The 16,810-nt window shown below is 47.7% G+C and overlaps 1 protein-coding gene across 1 annotated transcript in view; it reads right to left on the bottom strand.

Moving 5' to 3' along the window:
* The window catches only part of RAD54L (RAD54 like), a 19,715-nt gene extending 10,470 nt beyond the window's left edge, over positions 1-9,245 (bottom strand). Inside the window, 9 exon segments of the mRNA XM_075155849.1 lie at positions 869-993; positions 1,457-1,745; positions 4,230-4,299; positions 5,081-5,216; positions 6,986-7,046; positions 7,802-7,921; positions 9,058-9,168; positions 9,170-9,206; positions 9,208-9,245. Of these exon segments, the coding sequence (XP_075011950.1) occupies positions 869-993; positions 1,457-1,745; positions 4,230-4,299; positions 5,081-5,216; positions 6,986-7,046; positions 7,802-7,921; positions 9,058-9,168; positions 9,170-9,206; positions 9,208-9,245 (987 nt within the window).
* Positions 9,246-16,810: the final 7,565 nt, after the last annotated feature.

Consider the following 16,810-nt stretch of genomic DNA (forward strand, 5'->3'; position numbering starts at 1 on the left):
CTATAACCACAAATAGGGAACGTTAAATGAAAGAACAACTCCACCTCAGCCAAGTAAAAGCAGAGCTTGACAACACAGGATTGGCAAAGCTAGATCCGGCAGTCAGCGAGCAGGGAGTCAAGCCAGGTCTGTCTCTTCTTGAACAAGAAACACATGAGGTAACTCCTCACCCAGCTCTCCTACCTCTGCCGTAAGCAGGAGGCTACAGAGAGGGGGGAAAAGGGTCCTGCCATGGGAGTGCCCTTCAAACTCCCCCACAAGCACAGAATAAGATGGCGAGATCAAGTAGCTGACAGCAGCCAACACTACACACAAAAGCATGCTGATCACACAATCATTTAGGTTGGGAGAGACCTCAGGAGCCTCCAGTCCAACCGCTTGCTCAAAACAGAACCATGTTAAAAATTACTGGGCAGAACATGAGGCCAGGCCATACAGAAAGTACTTCTCGCTTTAGCAAAGACAGAAACAAATGAAAACCAGATTAGTGAGCCAGGGCACTACCATCCCAACAGAGCAAGGCCTCTTCCAGAGTCAGAGACAGGCAGTGGACCTCCTTTCTGCTACGTATTTCACACTGAGAGGACCCTAGTAGGTTCCCCCACCCTGCCAGGGACCTACGAAGTGGCCACAGTTACCACCACCTGGATTTTCTTCACATCTCAGCTCCTGAAAACACCCTCTATTGTTCAGGCTCACCCAGCATGGATGAGCCAGTTACCCAGCGCCCCTCAAACACCAGAATGGGTGCTGTCCACAGCTAAATCTTGTTTCCCACTGCCCTCCTCCCTTTAAGAAAGCTGAGCCAGTTTTGCCCAGATCTCAAGAAAACATCAGGAACAGATTCTCCTTAAAGATTCCCCCGTACCTCATCACATATGACCAGCCCAACACTGCCCTTCTGTAATGCCTCGGCATGGAGTCGAAAGGTCTCATAGGAGATGATCAGGATGGGTGAAGGCACTCGCAGGCCACGCTGGTTCATAAAGCCAACTGCAGATGGAAAGGGGGAAAAGGAAAAAAAGAGGGATGAGGAAAACTAATAGAAAAGCGTTCAAGCTCTGTAGTCAAAACTTTTGCCTTAAAAATCCAGTCTGTTTCAATTACTCTGTAGCATCCCTTCTACCCACGTATACCCATGCTCTCTTCCCCACAACTGTCCCCATTTCCATCCCCCTCCCACCTCTGCCCACTCCTTTCCTGCCTTCTGGCTGGAGCAAAGAAGAGGCACTGGGACTCCTCTAACTTAAGCACATGACTGGAGTTGGATTATTCCAAAAGATCAACTATTACCAAACACGCAAGGGCCTAATCTAAACATGTTAGTGGAGAGACTTTCATCAGTCTCCAGAGCTCTGACAGCTCAGAGGTGTTCACATCAGCTGCTGTAGGCTTCTTCCAACACAAGATTTTGACCCAAGCCAGCCAACCGCACCATTTGCAAACATTTCTGTACCTAGTTTACGGTCAATCTCTTCTTTGGAGCCTCCATCAATGGCCAGTGGCTGGATCCTTCCCCCCAGCCATTTCTCTACTTCATTGTACCAGTTTCTCACCAGGCTGGAGGGAGACACCACCATGGCTTTCTCGATTTCAGGCTTGCAGTCTGGACTTTGCCGGAGAAGCGTCCACATGAGTGTGATGCACTGCAGGGTTTTGCCCAGTCCCATTTCGTCTGCCATGATACAGCCATGACTCCCGGGGATCCGCCGGCTCGTCACACAGTCCCAGAGGAATTTCACTCCCTGCCAAAAAATTGTTCTCTCAGAGCAGGATGGGGACATCATCAGAACGACAACTTCATTACAGCTTCATTACCGCAATGCACAGGACTGATACTACAACAAACAGCAAATCTGTGTGGCACATCCCTGGGGACATGCAGTGTTCTAATGAGACAGAGGGAAATCACCTGAGACGCAGCTAAAATGCAGCCACATCTGGTTTGGAACAACGTTACTGGTGCCAAGACGTACCTCATAACATGCACGAAATCTTACTACATTTTAACTGTACAATTATAACTAGCTTCCTGACATGAATTCCCAGAAATTTCTACCTTTGGCTGCATTAGATAGGCCCAGGCCATCAGCTAACCTGCGTGAATCACTTCAAACAGGTTAATCATCTTAACAACACCCAATTAGGTAATTTTAAAAACACAGAATCATGGAGTGAGCAGAATTGTTTCTGCTGCCTGATTAACTCCCAGACTACCCTCAGCAGCCCTCATTGCTTCTGCCTAGGAGAGCAATGACTCACCTGGGGACTCAAGGTCCAAAGCAGATTTAGCTTCAGAGAAGACACAGGACTGAGGTTATAGCCCACGTCACATGGTGGGAGAAGAGCTCAGCCCCACATTAGGCTCTGAGACATCACCAAGACAGATAAAAGGGAAAGAAAAAAAAAAAAGAGACAGACTCTGCAAAATTTTCTTCTATCACGTGATGATAGAGAGTCAGAGAAAACCAGGGCATTGTGCTGGGAACATACAAGCTCCCTGCATTGTATCAACAGAATAGGGAGTGAATGACACAACCTAAACACACCTGGATGGATTCACCCCTCTGTGCACCATTATTTAGGACTGCAAAATGGAGCATCTTTACTTGCACTTTCAAGTCTTTTTCTTTCTTAGGCCCTTAACAACAGGTTAATGAAGTTTATTTAAGCCAGCTGAACAATTATGAAATACATTACTGACTAAAAGAGCGCATTTGGCTGGGGATCCAGTTGGGTAACCTCCCAGCAACGGGGCAAAAGACATGATAAAGATGGAGCGAAGCTGTACAAGTCTGGGAGCATCACCTGAATAAAGCAGCACAGAAATCTTAGCAGGCAAAGACTTATTAGTCAGACTAGAACAGAGACTGCTTTACCACAGATATCTAGCTGTCAAAAAACAGACAGTGTGCCTAGGACACCAACATAACTATCATTACTTGACAATAGCACCAGCAGGCAGTAGCTTACCCAAAAACAGAGTGCCTCCAGCTACGTAGCCAGAAACGAGCACTACACTGGGTCACAGGTTCAGTACGAACTCGGAGATAAAAGTACAAGCTAGGAGCAGCCTACAGTGCTCTCAAAGCCATCTGAAGATCTCCCATGCAAGGGACACATCCAGCTTCACCTGCTTAGCCTGCAAGATCAGCAATCACAGCTTCCATCTGTGCTGCCTCTAGGCTTCAATGATAATATACTGCATCTGTGATGAACTTCAAACTGTCCAGATACCTACATTAGATATTTGGAGATTAGTACACACCGCTTCGATATTGTGATGTTGCACATATTTACGACATAAAATGTTTTTCGGTATTCTCCACTGGCGAATTCCAAGTCTACGTAGGTCACAGACAGCTCCCACCTACAAAGGGCAGCCTCTGAATAAAACACAATGAAGCAGGAATCTACTCCACACTGTGTTGGGAACCATGGCACTAGAAAGAAGGGCTTTAGCATTTCCTGGCTTAAAGACTGCAGATCCAATTAATTCTGCTGACCAGCAAAACACACTATTGGACAGTCTGCCCTGCCTAACTCAAGATTGGGCTGCAACATAATTTATTGCAACTATATCCCATCACCTTCCACATTGAGTTGCACCCAGCAGAGATAGATCTCCTGACTTCAATATAAGTAAAAGGCTGGGCTTTCAGCCCTGACTCTGCAAGATCCCATCTCCCTGCAGAATCTGGTCTTTTCCTAAGGTATCACTGCTGACACAAAAGTCAGCCAACGTATTTCCTAACCCTGGGCAACCAGTGCACAACTGTCACAGAAACTCCCCAGTTTCCACTATCAGCTGACCTGACCTACAACCCCACAGAGAACACCCCTGTGCATTAGGCAGCATCATGTTTAGGCTGGGAGTGCTCTGACTCTGCTAGATCAGAGGCAAGAGAAGAGAAAGTTCTTACCCACAAGAAAGCAGTAAATTTCCACATTTTTAAGGACAAATGGGACTGTTGTAATGCTCCCAGCATGTTCTCTTGCTTAGACACAGAATATTTGCAGCATTCAGGCCTCTAAGAGGATGGTTAAAACAAGTGTTTCACTTTGCATTTGCAACAGACTAGAGTCTGTTAGACTGCCACAGACTGTTAGTCTGTGAGGTCTATGTAGACCTCACAGTTGGTGGGTTACAATTGCAGCAGAGGAACTGCAGCTTTTTGAAATGCACCAAGTCCTCCAGCCATACCTTCAGGTCCCAATGGAAAACTTACTTCTCTCTGATGGGGCCGTAAAACACGGCTGAGGACAGGATCCACCACAACATGGACAGATGCTTTGTCCCTGCAGGAGGCAGTCAAGGAAGAAGACAGTGTGATTAATGAACTCGGCACAGCATAAGTTTAGTTTTTTTAAAATCTCACTGCTATACTGAGGACTCCCCAGTGGCATGAGGGAAGCAACTCCCAACAAGAAAGTGAAAGATGGATTAATTCAGTTTTGAGAATGAAGTCACAGGGGCCTGATCTACAATCTAAACCATCACTGAAACCATGTATTCGGTTAAAACAAGGGCAGAATGCGGTTCAGACACACAGTTAAAAAGTCATTATTATTTTCCTTGTTTCAATAACAATATTGTAACTGCATTACTGGAGAGAGGAACCCCTTCCTCTGTCCATGAAGATTCAGCTGACAGCCCTTTTCAGTTATAACAACAGCACAGAAGGAACTACTTAAGAATAAAAACCATTAGGCAGCCTAACATTTGACTGTCAGTCATCTCCCTTTGCTTGTCCTTAGATGCTGATGTTTCCTAACTAACAACTATGCCATAAGGTTTTCTAAGCAGCCTCTCCGTGTGTGCATCCCCATTTCCTGCCACAGGTTTAAATTTTTGATGAGTGGGAGATGAAACAGCCTGTGGAAGAACGCAAACAATTTGGCATGGGTACATTCCTTCTTTGATTGTTACCATATCTGAACCAATTCAGAGGCAGAATACTTGGAATCAAACTTCCCTTGATGTTCAGACCCCAGTTCAGACACATTTGGGAAGAAAGCACACAAACCTACACGCACAAGGAGGTCAGAGCTGAAGCATTTGTGCCAGGTGATGACTCACTTGTCTATTTTCAGCTGGTCATGGGCACTCAGCAGCGGGGGCTCGTACAGAACCAGAGCTCCTTCTTCAAAAGGGTCATGGAGAGGACTCCTCAGCCCTGCCCGTTTGATACCCAGTGCGCGCAAGCCCAGTGGCCCTGAAAGCAAACAAAGGCACAACTCAAAGAACATGTTCTTCCTGGAAGAAAGCAGAGCCTTGCAGAAGAGTCTGATTACGTTTAGGAACAGTGAATTAATTGGGTGCTGGAGTGGAGATGCAGGCATAACTGGTGCAGACAGCAAACCTACGCAGGGCGGTTGTTTGGCAGAATCTGCCAGCACACAGCGGGTAGCTCTGCAGCAGGAAAGAATAGAATGAAGGAACAGGGGCAAAGATGGAGCAATGGCACTGCCCGCCACATGGGCACAACCGGGTGCAGCAGATGCCATACATGTTGACACACAACAGTATAAGCTGTCTTGCAAGGTGACTGACAGCTTCATCCCAGACCTGCGCCACTGGCATCCAACCATAATCAGGCACAATGTCTCCCTCCGCTATCTCTGGGCGTTGGAGCTACTCCTAGTAACCAAAGGTGGTTGTTCTAGTTTTTTGAAAGACAAGCAGGGTTCCAGAATGTACACCTCAGCAGCTCAATAAATACATTCCCACATACATAGTATGTACTAGGTCAAATCCTCGCTTTGGATCACCTAACCCAGACTCAGCCAGAGTTATATCTTTTATGCAAGGTCAGGAATTGATCTTTAACAGTGATTAAGTTTTACAGTATGATAGTTAGCATCATACTGCCATTACCTACTCTAGGGTATTATTTTCTCTCTGCTGAGCAATAGTAGATGTTTGACCTTGGGGCCAATTTCTGCGAAAAGCAGAAACCAAGCATGAGTCCCTTTTCCTAGTATTATATTTTGATGTCACAGTTTTGGAATGGAGATGAACACAAGAAGAACATGCATAGAAATCCATTTTTCCATCAAAACTCAAGCAACTGTGCTCTCAGGATTGATTTTGCTTGGGAAAGATTCAAGCAGGGTCAATTTGCCCGCTGCTTGCTAAAGCTCCTTGCAAAACGAGAACGTATCACACGCTGAGGCAACAGTGCATGCACAAGGAAAGAGCACATGAAACAGCCTCATCTCCCAATTGAGAGAGGAAGATAGGAAGATAACAGCCACAGAAAGCAGCTTCCCCAGTTACAGTGCTGTTTCAGCCTCCTGGCAAATCTGCTTTTCCACAAGCTAACTTTGTCAAACTCTTTTGGGGCTTGTCATCATTTCATAGTCAGTGTCTGCTTACAGACATATTTTCATAACTAAAGTTTGAGTGAAACTGGTTGATCTGCATTTGAATTTTTCGGCTGGAGAGTGAAGGGGAAGAAGGGGACAAGAACAGGCCCATTCGTTTCTGATGTTTCACTGATTCAAACCAGCTGAGGCTTTGAACTTCAAAACTGCCTTGCTTTGAAGATCACCTTGAGACTCCACACACCGAGCCAAGTAGAAAGAAAACTGGCATATATTATCTTTTTCACCTATAGCCTTCTGTCTGTTAGTATCATTAGGGTATTATTTGGATGGTAAACCTTCATCGCTTGGAATTCATCTTGATTTTGTATGTGCGATATGGTGTACAATGTGCTGGCACTACATCAAATACATAGCAGTAAGAATACAAAATCCAATTCTGAAATACAGGATTATCCAAACTAAACACTAGTAAGAAATATGAAGACTTTGCTAATGTGCCAGTCTTTTTATTTCAAAATTAAGTCAGGATTTCTGGAACATATGCATCAGTGCAAAAAATAACAATAATCCTCACAGATATATTTGACAGGCCTGAGCATCATCTGTTTTACCAGAGTCAGTCAACACAGACGATCCTTAAACCTCCTCATCTTACCTTTATAATTTGGAATGGGGACTTTGAAGGGTTTGGACAAAATGCTGCGGATAAAAGCCTCCTAGGAATTCAGAAAGAAAACACGCTTAAGAAGTCTGAAATCAGAGATTGGTCAAGAAGGCAAGCCCAGGACATTTTTTGAGAACTCAATTTTGCCAACTGCTGAGAGTCCCCTCTATTCAAGCTTCAACTCCAACTATTTTCAAGAATATCCAAAAGGAAGAAAGTAACAAACCAGCACAATTCCCCCCACCAACTCTGCTTTTCAGAACTATTTTCCTTTGGGTTTTCTAATGCATGAAATTGATTTTTCATAATTCCCATCTTCTCAAATCCACAGGCATTATGCACTTCTTTAAATGCTATTGCTTCCCCCTGCCCTGGTAATTCAGTCAGGCAATTAATTTCCTGTAAAGGAGCTGGCTTACCGTTGTAGAAACATCCATGCTGGGCCAGCGAGCACCCAGCCAGTCCAGCACCTGGTCTTCAGCAGTGGAAATCCAGAGAGAACCGAGCAAGCAGACAGCACTTGAGCCATCTGTGTGGAAAGCTACCCATGACCCTGGGCACTGCCCTTCACCTAGACCCCACAGAACTCTCTTATTCAGGATTTCCATTATAGAAAGTACCCTCACCACACTTCCTTCAACATTAAATGGTTGGAGCTAGCAAAATGTGTCTGCTAAAGACTCTGTGTACATGTGGCACTTCCATAACACCTCTGATCAAATGGGTCCATGGAAGCATTTAGACTGCAGTGATGAATGAGCTCCGTATGCAACCTGCTATGGTGTGCTAGCAGTAACACCCACTTACATGTTGACTGCTATCCAGGCAGCGGGGCCTATTGGTCAACTGAGCCAAGGGTTTCCGGAAAGGTGACCTGTAACATTCTCCACTCTCCGTCTCACTGACAGGCTTCTGTCTCTTACGAGTCTGAAGAACAGAATCAAGACAAAACAATTCAGGGGCAGCTGGTAAGACCAGAAGATAGATGCATCGCTGTCACACTCAGTAAGCACCTAACCACACAGACAATCCACCCAGCCAGCTGAGCATCTCTGAACAGACACAATCATTACTCACCCCCACTGCCAAAGGACAGAGCCAGCAACACCACCAAGGTCACCATGCCCTAAAGTTTACCCTGCACGAGGCCTAATATATTCTCCTAATTACAAAAATAGCTACCACCTTCCAATCTGTAAAAGAGCAGGCTGGTCTGTACTAAGATTCATGCCCTCCCCCCTCCCCCCGCCAAAAAAAAAAGCGGAAGAAAAAAAAGGAAGGGTCAATAGCATGGAACAAACTACATGAAAGTCCCCAGAGGCTCCCACAGCATCTGTTGTTACACAGGTGAAAGGCCTCACACTGAAACCTAAATTTCAGACACTTAGCAAGGCATGAAGATAAATAAGTCATTGATCTGTTTCCTGATTTAACACAGTCCTCTTCAGATTGAGGCATGATTTTAACCACCTGCTGGCATAGAAAAAGGGATTTGACATAGAAAGCACTAGGTGAGACTCTTTGACCTGTATGACATAGAGCATAGCATCATAACATTCTATTTTGTCTTAAACATCTACCTATTCCCAGTTACCAGCCCTCTCACAAAACACTTGGAAGCTCTCCCAGGGATAGTGTTTTCCATAAGCACGAAGCATCATCCATACACAACGATGCCGTTCTACCAACTACGTGCCCAGACAAGAGTTTTCCCCAAACAGATGAAAACGCCGTGAACCTGGGGCCTGATCCTCAGTCCCCAGAAGAGGGGGGCGATAACAACCTCCGATCAGGCACCGGGACTGACTTGGGCAGCGGCGGGTCCGCGGCCACCGCGCCCCACAGCCCCCTGCCCATGGCTGGAGAGGCTCCGCTGCCCGCCCCCCGCCCCTTCAGCCAGGGGCGCACAAGCCTCTCCCCCTCCCCAGCGCGGCGAAGGACGGGCTCGGCCCGGTGGGACGCCCGCCCCAACCCCGCCTAGGCGAGACCGGCCTCGACGCCGAAGGGCGCGGGCATTCTTCACCCTCCCCCGAGGCCACCCCGTCCCGGGGCCCCTCGCTCACCGTCGGCGGGTGCCGGTCCTCCTCCTCCTCCTCTTCCTCATCGTCGCCCGCCTTCCTCTTGGCCAGCTGGCTGGGGGCCAGGCTCCTCCTCTGGAAGAAGGGCGCACACACACACCCTGAGGGGGCGACGGGGCCGGGGGGACCGCGCAGCCCGGCCCAGCGCCCCCCGCCCGCCCCGCACTCACCATCGCCTCACGGGGAAGGGGAGGAAGGGGAGCGGTAACGTCCCGCGCGCGGAGCGATTCGCGCGCGTCGGGCTGGAGGCGGGAAAGAAGTTGGGCGGGCTTCGCCCCGCCCCTTCTCCAAGGCAACAGGCATGGCCGAGCGAGTGCCGAGCCGCATCGACCCGCTCGGGGCTCTGCTGAGGGAGGGGGAAGAGGGGGCACAGCTGGCAGGCGGGCAGGCAGCGGCCTGGTCAGGGGGCACAGAGCAGCGGGGAGAGCCGCCCCGGCTGCTGGAGCCCCCCCTCGCACAAAGGTGCGAGGACGAGAGCTTTAAAATGAAGCAAGTTAGACGCTGCGTGTGAAGGCAGAGCCCCATGGCTGCAATGACTCCTGCTAGCGGGAATTAATTTGCTGGGTGTTGTGACAAAAGCAGGCGGGGACCCCTCACACCGAGGAGGGGGAGTTGTGGAGAGGGAGGCGCCTTCCCTTTACAATCGTCTTTCAAAACAGACTGACGCTTTTGCACAATTTTATGTTATTTTACATACTTGCCTGTTCAGAGTGTGGCTGGCCCTTGACTATGGACCAGCGTCAGTTTGTGCGCTCACAGAACAAAAAGGCGATCCCTTCGGTTCATCCTAAAGGGCGTTTGGGGGGGTTCAGGGTGAAAAGCAAACTTGGAGCAGCGGCAATTTGAGTGTAGATCTGTTTTCCTTGGAAAAGAAGGGTGGGCTGATCCTCAGGAAAGAGCGAGGCTGTTCTGTTCCATGGGTCACAGCTGACATGATAAACGAGGACTGGTGCTCACCGAGCAATTTAAAGGACAGACTTTCTACGAATTGCAAAATCACAGCCTTTTGGAGGCACGCAGCTAAATTCTCCTGGCTACACAGGGGAAACCCCAAACAACTCCATGAAATAAGCCAAGCCCTCTGATCCATGCAGTTAACTCTTCCGTCGGCGGGCAGGGAAGGCACCCTCAGGATGAGATTCCCACACAGCCTGTGATACCTGTGATACAGAGATGTGCCTCTCGCAGGACTCGGAGCGTGTCCTCCGGAGCCAGTGGGTTCCCAGAGGCGTCAGTGGCTGACAGCGTTAATAGATCTTGGGGAACTCCTCAAATCTCCAGGTGCCGACCATGGAGCACCTGGGGACAGGCAGGGAGTGAACATGGCCTTCAGTGTAGTCCAGCGAAGCAAACAATTCAATATGCAATGCACTGCAGCTCTTAAAAGGACTTTGTGTTTCCTTTCTCCTCCAAGGATTTCCCCTTTGCTGGTTGTTTCAGTGGTTAAACTTGGGAAATAAATGCAAAAACACTTCAGTCATTTCCAGTTGCACAGCTGACCTTCTTAAACACCAAGAAACACAAGAAGCTCCTTTGGCAGTATCCCCACCTCAAGCTACATACTATTTTTCTATTCAGTTTATTAAACATCTATGTTAAAACATTTATGCACCTTTAAAACATGGACCATAAAATAGAGTGGATATAAGACAAAGCCAAATTCTTGCATCTTTAGGACATGAGGTGTAAGTGGGCATAGATTCCCTGCAGTCATTTACACCTCCTGAATATCTAGTACCTTAACTTTACTTTTTCCCCTGTCTTTTCTTCTAAGCCCGAATCCATTTGTCAGTATTTTATTCCTGAAGTGCTTTCAGAGCTCAGTGACGAATGTTAGGTATTGCAATTACTGGCTCACTGGGCAGAGAGTGGAACGTAATTGGCTATTTTTCCTGGCATGAATAATATTCACATTAACAGCCTCCCTCACCACGGCTCTGAGAGCAATTCTGCTGGGTGCTTTTTGCCTGCCGTGGGAACGGACACATTTTCCGGCCCAGGCCAGGCTGGGTCAATAATAAGAGGAAGGGGAGGCAAAATGCTCCTTTCTGCTCTGTTTAGCGCGACAAGAAAGGTCTTAGTCATCTTACACCCAACACAGAACCACTGAGGACTCCATCCTGCGACAGCTTTTCTCTCCTAACTATTCATGACGAGTCCCAGTGGGAAATTTGGGGTGATGCTAACGCCTGAGCATGGCCAAGCCAACCACGCTGCGAGCCTGGGGCAAGGTGGGCATGCATGGGGGAGATCCCCTTTCTTCCCAAAAAAACTGTCTAAGAGATACAGCAGAAAGAAATTTTTCATTCTTTCTCCAGCAGGGAAGACCAAAGGGCTTGCCCGAGGCGACAGGAGCAGCCAGGGACAAGGCCAGCGATGGCCCTTTCCAGTGCTGTGGGTCCCAGTGCAGACGCCGCTCGGTGCTCTCTTTTCCACTCTTCTCTCCAAACTGGCACCTTCAGGCAGAGGTTAAGTCGTCCCCTCTTCCCCCTTTCTAATTACACAATTTACTCCTTTTCTGGCTGTAATCAGCTCCCATTTATACTGCCCTGAGAGATCACAGGATAATCACCATGGGGAACAATCCTGTGATTTCCCCTGCCATCTCTGCAGGGTGCTGAGTCCCTCCTGTATGAGCAAGGCAAGGGGAGGATGCCAAACGTCTTCCTCAGGGACTCTACAGGATTAGGCAAAAAAAACAGTAAAAAAAAAAAAGTCATCAAACAGAGCCTGTCTTCCACTCACCACCATGGTATGAACTCATGGCACTCTCTCGGTGTCAGCCACCACCACACCGCAGTGGGACCACTATTCCACCCAGTCCCTGGTGGATGCAGTGGCTCTCCAGTGATCTCCCTAATTTGTGGGATCTTCCTTTTTTTACATCCCTTTTTTTTGTTTGAGGCTCCTTCCTTTTGCTGTGGAGTGCAGGCCCTCCCCAGTTCCCCATAAAAACTTTTAAGAAATGCATTGGAGGAACTGGGGCCTCGTATCCAGCTCTTCGCAGGCAGGAATAAGGACAGGTCCTGCCTAAGAGAGCTTGTGACCTTTGTAGCAGGCAGAAAACAGCATGAGGGAGAGATAATGCAAGAAAATGTCTCCTGATGGAAGGACACCTTAGACCTCGTCTAACAGCTTCAGCCATTCAGCAATGAAAAGCGGGGGTGAAAATCTGTAATCACGGTAAGAAGGGCAGAGCTACAGCTTTAACAAAATTCAGCGGTGCCACCTGGATCTTCTCAGGTGAAGCTCTGAAGGGACCAGGACTGCACGATGAAGACCCCCACGCACCAGCATAGCTTGGCCATATTCAGCTGGGAAAGTAATTAGTTCAATATCCTTCCAGTTAATTCCTTTGCAAACCACGAGAGGGAAACTGAGTACAATCATACCAAGTTGCTGTCAGACGGAGTTGTGATCCCATTTCATCACCACCAGAGACAGCTCTACTGCCCTTCCACCAAAGCCACTTACTGAGAGAGGAAACATTAAGTGCTTTAAAAATATTAACTTCGGGGAGAAAAATCTTTTTCCTTTCTGGAGGTCAGGTGCCATTCAACACGCAGCCGGGCTGCACACTGGGCGGAGGCAGAGCTTCAGCAGCGAGGGTCCCAGCACTGCTGCTGCTTTTGGCACGTTTGCATGAATATCACCTGAAAGAAAACTGAGTCATGAGCCCAGAGTGATGCGAGTCGGGCGGCTGACACGCTTCCCACCCCCGGCCGTCTGGCCGCTGAGCTGCCACAGCGCTCGAGCACTTAACGCCTGTGCCCGGCGGCGAAGGGCTGTGGCTATGGGGCTGACCCACATCCCACCCAGCCGTCCCTGCAGTGCCCTCCGTGCAGCACCGGCTTCAGCCTGAACCCCGCTGTGCAGTAAGCACACCCAAGGCACAGCTCTCACGTCCCGCAGCAGGGTGGCACAGCTGGGCGGCCACTGACTGCTTCGGTCTCGGAGCCCTTCACCATCACGCATTACATATTAGATTTCACAGTTTCTTTTGATTCATTTATGACTGCTGTCCCTTTGGCCCCAGTGGTACCTAATCCTTATTACTGTTAGAAGAGAAAAAATAAATCTTTGCTAATCTTGTTTATTTACAAAAAAAGACCCACAAAATCCTATTTCCTTAAAGCGGCAAAGGCAAAAGGAGCCGGGAAAAATCTCCACAGCCGCTACTCTGGTGAGCTCTGAGCCCCAGAAATGCTGCACACCCGCCTGCTTCCTCATGGGCTTGGTGCTTCCCTCTCCAAATACCTCCTTGCCCCTGTGTTGGAAATCAAGATGACCTCCCCTTGAAGCCAGAGACCTCTGCACCATGCTAAGCCACACGCCATGACTTGAAAGCCATGAGGTGGAGAGGGGACCGGTGACGCAGAAACAGGAGGAGGACCTGGGATGAGCAGGGAGGCAGGAAGACGGGTGGCCTCCAGGAAATGCAACAATCTCCTCCAGGGACTAAGCCCTGGGCTTTCTCCTTCACCATTGTTGCTGCATCCAGCACTAATCACAGTCTCTCTGTCCCTAAGTTGACATTAAGCAGCTGATTCCTTTTCAGGCTCATGGCACTGGCTGAAGAGTATCTGGAAGCAGAGGCTCACCCATCAGCCTGGGTTTAGCATCACTCACCTGCAAAGTGATATCCCCCCCTGCTCCGAGAAAACCATCAGCAACCTGAGTGCTTCAGCTGCTTCCCACCCCATGGGACTGCTTCCAAGAGCCAGCCCTTCATTCAAGAGGAAGGCTGTCCCCACGGGCTACTTCCCTCCCGCACCACCTTTGCTTCTAATTTAATTTTTTTTGCCAAAATGTTTTTAAACATGTGTGAGTCTGACTCAGCAACCCAAAATATTTCATTTGATGCAAAGCAAAATGTTCTATTTTGTTTACAAGCTAATTAGCCAGTCTTCTTTCCCTCACCTTTATAAGCACAGGCAAGCCAACAGCACAACCTGCAAAGCCTGGTTTTAGGAGACATCAGACTCAAGCTGTGTTGACACTTCCAAAAACGCATCCCTCGTTTCTTAAGGGGAGGAGGGGAGGCCGAAATGACCTCCCAAATTCAGCTTGATTTTGCAAATTGGTTTAGCCCTGCTGAAGGTCCATTTTTGCAAGAAATCAGTTGCAATTTTCCTTGCCAAGCTCAGACATTTACAGAGCACTCAGAGAGCTGCAGAACAATCCAAGGGCAGATCTCAGCCTTATGGACCAGGGACAGGCCCTGATCCCTTTGGGTCCTCACCAACCTCCCAGCACTGCCACCAGAATTATTTGGGGCTGCATTCAGGGGTGCTGCACATGGGTATAAATACACCTTTATGCAAGTCCAGTTGCAGGACCAGGTCTGAAATAAATAGGATTGCAACCATTTTCCCATAACGGCCACCTCCATCACATCACTTTTGTGATCTACAGAGAAACACCCACCATAGTAATCCTGGCTGTGAAAGACAGAATATATATGAATATATAATATATATACACACACACACTTACTTTCTAAGCACCCTCTACCACATTTAAAAATTTTTGCTTATCAGCTTGCATGACCAAGAAAGATTTTTCTGCAAATGGGTTTTTCTCCAGGGCGGGAGAAATTGCTTCTCTCCTTGCTGCCTGAGCTGCACAGAAACCAAGCGCTGGCTCCCTTGTGAGAACAGTTTGGCCCCTGCATATGATTTTTGTGATTTATACAATCTCCAAGGGCCAGGAGCGAGGCTGGTTGGCAGCAGAGGTGCTTTCTACGCTGAGACCTGGGTTTGAGGAAACTGGCTTGATGGGTGGTGGAAGTACATCTCTTAGAAGACATCTTCTGAAGTGTGCACAGTCCCCAAACGCTTCAGGTCCTCTATTTAAAGGGGGGCTGGCAGGGGTTGAGCATAACACACAGGCACCAGGGTTTTCAGATTATTTTTGTGGCAGCACGTGGTCCTTCCCAGACCTGCCCATTACAGTGCCAAGTTGCCCCAGGTCCTCTATGGCTCCAGTGAGCTCCGGGGCCAGCTTGGGAGCTCACAGCATGGACCACACAACCTTAAACACACCTGGTCTCACAAGGTGGACAGATTATCACATTGCTCAACCAGATCCTCCTGGGCTAACGAGGGAAGTGTCACAGCTCACTGCATGTGACTCTCCTCAACCGCTTTGTCATTGCTTAGAGAGGTCCTTCCTCTGGCAGGAGGCAAAATGTTATTCCCTCTGTCCCTGCTTAAATCTCAATAGAAAAAAAAAAACCTGGCTCCTACAAGTAATGGCTCAGGACAGAGGAAGCATCATTTCATCGGGGCAATTAGCGCAGTCTAATTAAACCCTAGTCTTCTGATCAGGCTCTGCTGATTAAGTGGGTTGCAGACATTCTGGATTATATTAACGAAATGAATCAGTTAATTACATGACAATCAATAAGAAGCAAAAAGTAGGACAAGCAATTTGCCTTTAAATGACCATCTAAATTCATCAACATGGTACATGTTTGTAAGTGTTAAGGGACAGGGCAGACATGACAGGTCTCTTGGGTGCTAAGATAATAATTTCTGATAGCTGCAATTCATGAAAAGCAGAGAACGTGCAGCACCTCCCTGAAAAAATAATTATTTTTTAATAATAGTTTACGAAACAAGCAGGGCACCAGTGAACTCAGCTACTGGGGAAAAAAAAGCCTTCAAAAACGTAGCTCTTGAATAAACTGAAAATCTTAGTTTGGAGTTGTGACCTAAAATGGTCAGCATGGCTTTGAACCAGAGACATTGTGGTCTTGAATGATTATCTGACTTAGAGCTCCCATCCAAATTGAAAACCTTGGTGAAGTGGGAGCTGGAAAATGACATTGTTAAAGAAGCAATTTTTACCCTGAAGAGCTTGCAGCCTGAATGGAAGGACTTAAAAAATAAAGGGGAAAAACTGTTTTGTGAAAAATACAGAAATATCTGTTGTTCTTATTTTGCAGGGTTCAAAACAGGCAGACCATGAGGGATTTTCAGCATTTGTAACGAGTGCTTTTAATCGTTTCTTTTTTTTAAAAAAACAAATAGAAAGCGTTATCAAGATGGCTATTGAGAATTTCTCCTCTCTGATAGAAGGCTTTTCAGTCAAGCTAAAAAGCAATAACATTTTCAAGAAAAAAATTCAGTGAAAATGTCACAAAAAATGAAACGTCTGACAAGCACAACAATCTTCCCAGCCTTGAAAAAAGGAATTGGGTATTTTATTTTTTGACTTTCTGCTTTATGATTTTGGCTGGGTGGATAATGCAGAATTAGGAAGGTGACTTTTCCTTCTTCCAGAGATGGAGACCTGAGGACCAGAAAGATGAGTCTTACCCCAAACCATGCCTGCAATCACAGACTCACTTAGGTGAGGAAGGACCTCTGGAGGTCTCTGGTCCAACCCCATGCTGCAAGCAGGGCCAACTTCAAAGATTAAATCAGTTTGCTCTGGGCTTTGTCTGGTCGAGCTTTGAAGATCTCTGAGGATGGACACTCCACCACCTTCATCCCAGTCACAGAGAAATTGCACCCAAGTTTTCAGCCTCCAGGTTCAGTGCCCAGATGAAAAAATGTCCTAATGCCTCTCACTGCCCTGGAATTGTCATGGACGAAATGCAGGAGGGTTGGCATACGCAGTGGCATCTACAGTCACAGGGGAAAGAGTCTCAAAAAGAAAGAGCTGTGGGCCAGAGCTTTTTGAAACCTTCAGGCTCTGTCCACAGCCTTCAGTAGGGACGTGAGTAATCGAG

Source organism: Calonectris borealis, chromosome 8, assembly GCF_964195595.1.
Source record: "Calonectris borealis chromosome 8, bCalBor7.hap1.2, whole genome shotgun sequence".
In the NCBI taxonomy this organism is placed as follows: domain Eukaryota; kingdom Metazoa; phylum Chordata; class Aves; order Procellariiformes; family Procellariidae; genus Calonectris; species Calonectris borealis.